The sequence below is a fragment of the Benincasa hispida genome, chromosome 5 (assembly GCF_009727055.1).
Source record: "Benincasa hispida cultivar B227 chromosome 5, ASM972705v1, whole genome shotgun sequence".
NCBI classification, from domain to species: Eukaryota; Viridiplantae; Streptophyta; class Magnoliopsida; order Cucurbitales; family Cucurbitaceae; genus Benincasa; species Benincasa hispida.
This window is the reverse complement of record NC_052353.1, coordinates 62,315,468-62,325,040: the sequence shown is the minus strand read 5'-3', so window position 1 is coordinate 62,325,040 and position 9,573 is coordinate 62,315,468. Positions and strand designations below refer to the sequence as shown.

The window sequence follows — 9,573 nt, the reverse complement described above, 5'->3', positions numbered from 1 at the left end:
AATTAGCTGTGTGTGGCATTGTGGGTCAAACTGAGAAAGCAAGATGCTGCTTCTATGGGATTTAATTTTAACATATGATGATGAGATTAAACAGTACTATGACAATGTGTATAGCATAATCCACCAATTTTATTTATTCATTTCTTTTTTTTAGAGGAAAAACAATTTTTGTTGGCGTTTGTCAATTCCATGTATGCATATATTAATTGATTATACTATGCATAGAGAAAGAGAGTTGCCTCCAAACTAGGGGATTGATGAAATTACATGGGTTGGTTGAGTTGTCCTGTATTTTCAACATTTGGAATTGGATAGTAATTGGGAATTTTTAATAATAATAATTAATGAAATTGGGGTATGGTTGCTTCTAAGAAAATCCTAATGCCATGGGCAAGTAAGAGGTATTCACGAGTTGAATTAGGTTAAAATAGGGTGGAAACGGATCGGTTCGGTTTGGTTGTCAAACCGAATCGAATCGAAATTTTTAATATGTGAAACCGAATCGATTTATTGGTTTTTGGTTCGATTCGGTTTCAAATTCGGTTTTGGCATTTTAAAAAATCTATGTTATAATATATTTTTAATTAAAAACGGTTTGATTCGGTTCAGTTTTAAATTCGATTTTGTTCTTTAATTATAAAGCAATTCGATTTTAAATTCGGGTTTACTTTTTTTAATATTATATATATATATATAATATATATATATATATATATATATATATATATATATATATATATATATATAATATTATATATATATAGTTTAAAAATAGTTTGTTTGGTTTCAAATTTGGTTTTTGAAATTGAAACCGAATCGAAACGAATTAATTTGGTTTCAAAATTTCTTCAAACCGCAATTTTCGATTTCACTGAGTTTTCGGTTCAGTTTTTACGGTTTGAATGACCACCCCTAGGTTAAAACACTTTTTAGACCTTCAATCTAAACAACTCTTATTAAATATTGAATCCAATCCAATTCAACCATTAAATTTGTAGATTAAGTTGGTTCAAATTATTCACATTGTTTATTTATGTGTTTGTTTTAAAAATAAGCAAAATGTTAATATGGAAAAAAAAAACTATTTAATTATTTTCATATATTGAATTAAGATTTACTATTCAATTTCAACTTATGCTGTGAAGATTTTGTTTCGAAAGTGTTCAAAATTTATTTTGAGGAGTTGTTGAGTAATAAATAAAAAAAATTTAAAAATAAATGTATATATAATTGCATCTAAGTACATCAATATTTAAAATTAATAATAAATTCAAGTTTGTTCAAGTTTTTAAAGTTATCTAAGGTTCGAGTTTGTTTGGGTTATTTAAGGTAAAACCATGAACCAACCAAATTCATAAATTTTTAATTTATTTGAAGATAATCTAACCCAAATCTCAATTTTTCATATCATTAATTTTTCGAACACCCCTAGGTCAACCCTTTTTTACTCTATTGTTTTTAATTAATTAAGAGTAAACTACAAATAAATTATGAATTTAATCCCCCTTCGTCATCTAGGCGCAACTCTTAAAAACATTGTTAATGTTATGTAGGGGTGAAACTTAAACCTCCAAATTTAAATTAAACAACGAAGTAAATGTCTTAATCACTATGTTGTATTCTTATTAAAATTTCAATGGTAAATATTCAATTTAGTTAAAATATTGAATTCACAATTTGCACTGTGTTAAATTAATACGTGATATATGTATTTAACATATTTGGTAACCAAATCGACGCTTACTCATAGCTAATTCTTTATTCGTTTAGCTGGTAGGTAAAACCATCATGCACAGTTTACTTTGCTTAAGAAGAATAAAAAAAAATAATAACGCATTGTCAATCAGTTAACCATCAATGACATGAAACAAAATAGATAACCTTATTTTTTTTAAAAAAAAATATAAAAGTCAAAGTAGACGTTTCAACACTTTAGAAAGAAACAAAATGAATGAAACCGACGAAACAATATTCTAACATTTGTTTCTTTTTCCATAATGAAAGAGAGTAACTTAAAAAGATTAATGTTGAAAATAAATAAAGAGGTTAGGTTGGAGAGTAAATCAACTACTACCTTTCTTTTGGATTTTTTAGAACAATAAATCAACTACTACAAATGTTATTCTTTGAATTTTAAAAAGGCCGCACATGTACACAAATTAATATATTAGAATCACACTCGTTGCAATAGTAAGATTAAATAGTAGCCGTCCATTTTGAATCAGGATATCAATTAAAGGTGTTCAAACAGTTTGATAATTTAAAATACTCAATCAATTTACAATTTAAATTGTAACTGATTTAGATTGGATTGAATTAATAAATGAAATTGATTCAAGAGAAAAAACTTAAACTAATTAGAACTTATTATTAATTTTATAAAATAGGTTTACTTCTAATAAAATTATACATACATATATTCATTTTAATCTATCTTAGTTGCATAATCTTTAAAATTATTGAAAAATCCTATAATATAAAATAAAATAAATTTGTTAATATTAATTCAAGGTATCAAAATAATAAAATAAATGATGGTACATGTTAACATTTCACTTATTTTTAAAATAAAAATTTGAATGACGACGAGAATAACTCGAACCGATTCAATTAAAATGTTTGATGAGTTAATTTACTATTTAAGTCGATCCGACCCAAGGGCAGCGTTGATAGTGATATAATAGATGAAAACGGAGGTGCAGGAGAGGGCTGGTGGAGTGGCAGGCATGGAGTTGAACCCGGAGGTGGGGGGGTGACGTGGCGGGTGGGAAAAATTAGAAAGGCAGTGGGGGGGTTTCCATGGGAGAAGCATGATTCATGAATCACACTGTCCGCCAAGCCAAACTTTAACAACCTGCCAAAAACACCACCCGAGTACACCGTACTGGGTGCCACCCTTTTATTGCTACGCTGGCACTTCCCACGTGGCACAAGCATCCCCTCCTCCGTTTCTGTGGGCCCCTCCCCCCTTACTCCAACACACCAAAAATATTATAAAAAAAAGAAAAGAAAAGAAAAGAAAAGAAAAGGAAAGGTATTTTGTAGTTTAGCTGGGCCTACGTGGCGGCCTAGTGCAAGGGCCCAGTGTGCAATGTGTACGTGGCATATTCTTACCTTGTCAGTTATGGAAAAGAAACAAAGAAACAACCTCCCCCCCGCCACTTATCCCTCTCTCTCACTTAACCTACGAACCAGGATTAAGATAACCACATGCCCAAATCACGGAAATACCCCTCATTATTTCACTCTCTTTTTTCTCTCCCCTCCTTGCTTTATTAAATATTCAGCAGGTAGATGAGTCAAAACGCAACCCAACCTCGTTCACGTTCTCCTAACCGAATCCAAAAATAGACAACTCCAAACCAAATTAATATTTACAATAAATATTTTTTATATACATATATATATATATCTCGCTGTCTATTTATTTTATTTTATTTTATTTTATTCAATCACCTTTTTCTAAACAAGGCAACCCCTAAATAAACCCCACCATGCGCCTTGCTTCCTTGATTGCATTTGCATGTCCCCTCCCTCCTTCATTTTCCTCTCTCTCTCTCTCTATAACTCCCACCAACATTTTGCGATAGGATAAGAATCCAGGATTTCCCCTTCTCTCTTTTCCAACACCACAACATCCCTTCTTACTTCTCTTTAAAAATCTTTACTCTCTCTCAATAATCTCATGGCTGTTGAAGCTCGCCATCTCAATCTCTTCCATCCTCAACTAATAGGAGGAAACAGGTTTGTATATTTTATATGCAAGTTTTTTGTTTGAGTTGTTCTCATTCTTGGGTTTGGTTTTGATTCTAATCATCAGGATTATTGTGGATTTTTACAGAGAATTGGTGAATCTCATTGAAGGAGATACGAATATGTACAATAGTACTGGAATGGGATATGGAGGAGTTCCGTTAGTATCAGGAACAACCACCGCAGAAACTCTTCTTCCGGCTTACAACTCCGTGATCGTGGATTCCTCTGTTTCTCCTCCTAAAACTGCTGCAGTCTCTGCGGCAATGAAATCCGATAGCGGTTTAACCTATAACTACACCCTCCCTCTCCCAAGAAAGCGCGCTAGAGAATGCATGAATATGAACCCATTCGCTTCCTATCCCTCTGCCCCTGTTTCCAAATCTTGCGGATCTTTCTCCTTTCTTGGAGAGGACATCTCCCTCCAGATCCACCAACAGCAACTCGACATCGACCGTTTGATTTCTCAACACGTAAGCCTCTAAAAATCATAATTAATCCCATCTCTCTGTTTTTTTTTTTTTTTTTCCTTTTCTATTTTTAAATAGTGAATTTGAATTTGGGGATTGATATATATAATATATTTCTGGACTTTATTTTTCAGTTGGAGAAGGTGAGATCGGAAGTTGAAGAGAGGCGAAAAAGGCAAGCGAGGAGGATAATCGAAGCGATTGAAGTGAGTGTAATGAAGAGACTGAAATTAAAAGAGGAAGAGATCGAAAAGATGGGGAAATTGAATTGGGCATTAGAGGAAAGAGTGAAGTCTTTATGTATAGAGAATCAGCTATGGCGTGATATGGCACAAACGAATGAAGCCGCAGTGAATGCATTAAGAAACAATCTGGAACAAGTGTTGTGTCAAGTGAACGAAGATCGAACCCACGTGGTTGGTGGTGGAATCGAGGATCAAGCGACGGCGGCATTGGTGGACGACGCGCAGTCAAGCTGCGGGAGCAACGAGAAGGAAGAGGAAAAAGAAGAAGAAGAAGGGTGGCGCGTGGTTAAAGAAAAAACAGTGAAAAGGAAGAATGGCGGTGGTGAAGGTACGGGGAGCAGGAAGAGCAGAATGTGCAGAAACTGTGGGAAAGAGGAATCGAGTGTGTTGCTATTGCCTTGCAGGCATCTGTGTCTGTGTACTGTTTGTGGGTCATCAGTCCACACATGCCCCATTTGTAAATCAACCAAAAACGCTAGTGTACATGTAAACATGTCCTAAGCCTAAGTCTCTGCTACAAAAAAACACAACCAAGCAAGTTACTAACTAGACCTTTTTTTTTTTCATATCAAATATTCATTCAACACATCAAGGAAAAAAAAATACAAATTGTTCAACTTCCTTCTTCCTAAAATTAATTTTCAGTTATTATTATTGTTTTTTTTTTTTTTTAAAAAAAAGGGTTGGTGGGTCCAGGTTTCAGGGGGGATTATGTGGGGTCGAGTGAGCAGATATATATATAAATAATATTTGAAATAAGAATGGGTGGGGGATGGGATTAGAAAGGGACAGGTGTGAGGAAAAAGCTGACACGTGAAACTCTCGCAAATGTCGCTGTTAGGAGACAAGTGTAATGAGGAGGCCATTTCGCTTTCCAATTGCACTCTCCTCCCACGGCTTTTCCAAAATTTTCCCCCTTATTTATTATTATTATTATTATTATAGCTGTCTTCCTTTTTTTTCTTTTATGGTGTGTGTCTCTGCGTGTTGCTATAAAAATGCCAAATAGAGATGGATACAATTTAAAGACATGCCAATTCGTGGTTTTTCTTTTTCGATACTCCCGCCCATTTTCTTTGTTTTTATTTTCAAACCAACCCCATCTTTTTATGATGTGAACTGTTGCGTAATCCATACGACCTCTATTTTTATTGTTTTTATTTTCTTGGTTTGTTGTTGCCTTTTTTTTGTGTTTTAGCGTTTACGGGTTTATTAGCTTAGCCCTACATGCACAGAGGAGTCCTCTGTACTCGAAACTCAATTATTTCTGTCTTTTACTTTTTTATGTATGCCACCCATTATTGTTTTATCTTTATCAAATATTATCAATTGTATATATTTTTTTAATATAAAAACAAAAGCGAAAACGGGGTATAGTCCAGCCTAGGTTCGAGGAACTTACGAATGCAGTTACGTGCACGTGAAACTCACGTGATTCCTTCACAAATGAAACTGAGACTTGAATCTTTTGCCTTCAAGGGAAAGATGAAATGTTTGAATTATTTATTGGGTGGCTGCTAAATTGTTGATGCCAATGGAGTTTTCTAGGAATTGGTCCCAACGGACAAATTATCAAAGCTTTACGTTACTTCCACGAACAACATTATATTCAGTCAAAAGGGGATAAATTATTGCCGAACTAATTTTATATTTAAAACTTAAATAATTATTGCTATTGTTATTGCTACCTTGCTTTCTTAATTAATTATTGCCGTTTCAGCAAAGTGTGTATCTTTTTACGATTACCTTATTTTATGATATGATTAACGCAACAAAGCATTCAATGGATTCCGTTCTCTTACAAAAATTATTGTGTACATTTTTTTTTTATTTGGGTATAATTGTACAACTTTGGTTTAATTTAATTATCGCTCGTGGATATTTGTTTTTAGGTTTTAACTTTCAACATTAGTGCTTCCATTTTCTTCAACCTTTTCACTTCATTTAGTCTTCTAAAATTTTTAAGTTTGTATTAAATATGTATCTATACTTGTAATAGATTTCTAATAAAATTCATAAATTTTAGGTTTAATAAGTCATTGTCATCAATTTATTAGTTTACAGTTGCGTGCATGCTACTTGTACTCTTTTTTTTAAAAAAAAAAAGAAAAAAGAAAAAAGAAAAAAAAATATTATTCAAGTATTATGTGATAGGCTAATTTAATGACGTCAATGTTTGAAGTTGTGAACTTAACAAATAATTAGAGACGATAAATTTTAAAAAAGTGTACTTGTTTCCTCATAATTCTTTTTAGATACATAATATGATTATTAGTTTATTTTAAGTAATAAAAACATGTTTAAATATTTACTTAGATTTCGAAACATATGTAAAAGAAAAAAAAATAGCAATATTTATAAGCTCGATTTTAGAGAGAAAAAGAAAAGAAAACAAAAACAAATGATTATAAGAAGGCTTCTGTCTTAAAAGTTTATGAATTTTATTAAAGAAAATTTAAAGATATAGAAATTTTATAAATTCTAAAGAACAATAAAAAGTAATGAAAAATGAAAAGTGAAATGAAATTTAAGTTCATGAACTTTGATTTGATTAATCATTTCTAAATTTTCATAAATATATAATAAATATCTTCCACTCGATCTCGATTTCATTTATATTGTACTAAAATTGTTTAGTTTATAAAGTTGAAGAAATAAAATGATATATTTATAATTATTAATATAGTATTTAAATGATATGACTTGTAATATGTATATATGTATAATTTTTTTTAAAAAAAAAAAAAGAGAGAGAGAAAATAGAAGAAGTTAAAATAATGATGATTAAGAAGATTTGATGGTGATTTAGATAGGGAGATGATAAGATGGGAATAAGCGGGAAGGAAGGCAGCGGCAGCGGCAATAAATAATGATCATAGGAAAGGAAACCCTACCGCCTATATTGTAATTAAAAGGATAATTAATAATAAGGTTGCCGAAAAATGAAATTGTTGAGCGGTCATATTCACGCAAAGCAAATGAAAAATAAATAAAATTGGACCATTCCATTTTGCATTCCAAAACGACACCGTGGGGACAAAGCATTCAATATTGAAGGAGCCAAAACCAAAAGCCATCCCAATCGAAGCAGGGCAAAACAGGAATCTCATCCCCCGTTTCCCATTAATAACATTTTTGTACATTTCAATCCACCAAATGGAGCCCCTCCCCCTTCCCTTTTCTTTCTTTTCTTTTTAAACTAAATTATTTCATTACCTTGTGAGCCCTCACCATCTGTCCCTTTATGACCGGCATGCCCCTCCATTGCCCGTGAATCTCATTCCTCCACCCCTTTTCTTTATACTTTCTTTCTTATTATTATTTATTTATTCCTTCAACTATATAGAAAAAAAAAAAGCATCACTTGTCGTAGTTATTGCTGCCCATTTTCTTTCTTTATATCCCTTTATTCTTTTGCTAAACTATGTACCTTTCCCCCCCCTTCCCTATTACATTATTGTTATTAAATATAAGAGGAAAAAAAGGGTTATTGTTCTATGCCTAGGAATCTAACCCTAAAGTAACCCAACATTTTACTCATTCTTTAATTTAATATTAAAAACCAAACTTATCCCTTTTGGATGAGTGAGTTGTCAAACTCATCTCTATTCCCATTCTTCTTTTTTCTTTTCAACGCTATAAAACATTGTCGTCTTCTTTCCTACTTGACACCATCCTTCATATTTTTATTTTTCATTCCGACTATATTTGTAATGCCAAACCTACAAATATTACCTACTTGATTAAATATGTCAATAAAACTCTTTCAACAAATTTGAAAAACTTATTGTTCAAATCTACTGACTATCATCTAAATAATGGTTGTCAACTACATTGTTCCAATATTCTTAAATAAGTTTTTTTTTTTAAATATGGACAAATAGTTTTTAGTTTGGACGTTACTATCAAGTAATGCTTGTTTTTGTTGATGTGGAGTATATATATATGGGTATGCTTTAAATAACAACCTTTGATTTAAATTAAGTATTTATGAATTGGAATTATTTTAAAAATATTTGTTGTATTAAAAATATATTATCGTCATTTGATCATTCCTAATACCTAACTAGAAAATTAAAATGAGAATTGAAGAATTTGGGTTTGTAAAAGGTCGGTATCATGTACTTTTCTTGGTTTGGGAAACAGAGAAATTGACCAACTATTCAATACGACTTTATTATAAAATATTAGTATTGAATAGAATACAGAAGAATACAATCCTTTTGCGTGAGTCCAAACAGCATCTATATATTTATCTAAATGCATCAAAGTCCAATCCATAAAAGTCTAATTAGGTGAGGTATCAATTGCGGCAAAGTCAGTTGGACGATTGAATGCATCGAATTAATAAATAAATACATGTATTTAAAGTAATAATAAACACACACACATAAAATGTCAATATCCCACTATGTAAGAGATTAATTAATGCTTTATTTATATTTGTAATAGGGGGGATTTGGGATTTCTGCTAAGCTAAGCATGGGTTGATTTAATTAACATTATTTTTTTTAAAAATGGTCGTGCTCCAAATCTTTGGTTAATTGATTTTTTTTTTTTTTCCTTTTAAACAATAATGACAAAATCTGTCGCAATCGGAAACATAACCTAACACGACGTTGATTAAAAAGAGAGAGAGAGAGAGAGAGAGAGAGAGAGGATTAATTAAATGAAAAAAGAGAAAGTTAGGGGATTATAATTTAGAGAGTAATTAATTGAATTAAAGGTAATGGAGCATCATTGATGGTGGGGTCAAATCTGACCTTATAAATCAAACTTATGCGATTGAGACTATCTAACATGTTGGGATTTTTTTCCTCTAAAAAAAATTAACATGATTTGGTTCTTAATAAGGAAAGCATCTTATTTATTTATTTATTTATTTATTTTTATTCATTTATTCTGTGTTTTTGTTGATGGCCAATGTCATGTGCGTGGTGCATTTGCCATCTGGCATTGAAATCCCTTTTTTTTTCCCCTCTCTCTCTCTTTCTTTGTTTAAAACTAATTTCAAATAAAATGTGTCAGAATTTGTTTGGATTTTGTCTATATCTATTTATGAGAACTATGATTATTATTAGAACAACACCATAATTATTACTTTG

At 31.4% G+C, this 9,573-nt stretch overlaps 1 protein-coding gene across 1 annotated transcript; it reads left to right on the top strand.

Annotated features, from left to right (window-relative positions):
- Positions 1–3,502: 3,502 nt before the first annotated feature.
- Positions 3,503–5,102, top strand: LOC120078638 (probable BOI-related E3 ubiquitin-protein ligase 3). Its single transcript, XM_039032925.1, has 3 exons — positions 3,503–3,744; positions 3,842–4,226; positions 4,358–5,102. The coding sequence occupies exons 1-3, from the start codon at positions 3,686–3,688 to the stop codon at positions 4,967–4,969; spliced, it is 1,056 nt and encodes a 351-aa protein (XP_038888853.1). The 5' UTR covers positions 3,503–3,685; the 3' UTR covers positions 4,970–5,102.
- The last annotated feature ends 4,471 nt before the right edge of the window (positions 5,103–9,573 follow it).

Bases quoted from the DNA above. Each gene is read 5' to 3' on its own strand.
- LOC120078638 (XM_039032925.1), top strand. From the start codon at position 3,686: ATGGCTGTTGAAGCTCGCCATCTCAATCTCTTCCATCCTCAACTAATA. The intron at 3,745-3,841 runs GTTTGTATATTT...GGATTTTTACAG, and splicing joins CAACTAATAGGAGGAAACAG to AGAATTGGTGAATCTCATTG. The intron at 4,227-4,357 runs GTAAGCCTCTAA...TTTATTTTTCAG, and splicing joins ACCGTTTGATTTCTCAACAC to TTGGAGAAGGTGAGATCGGA.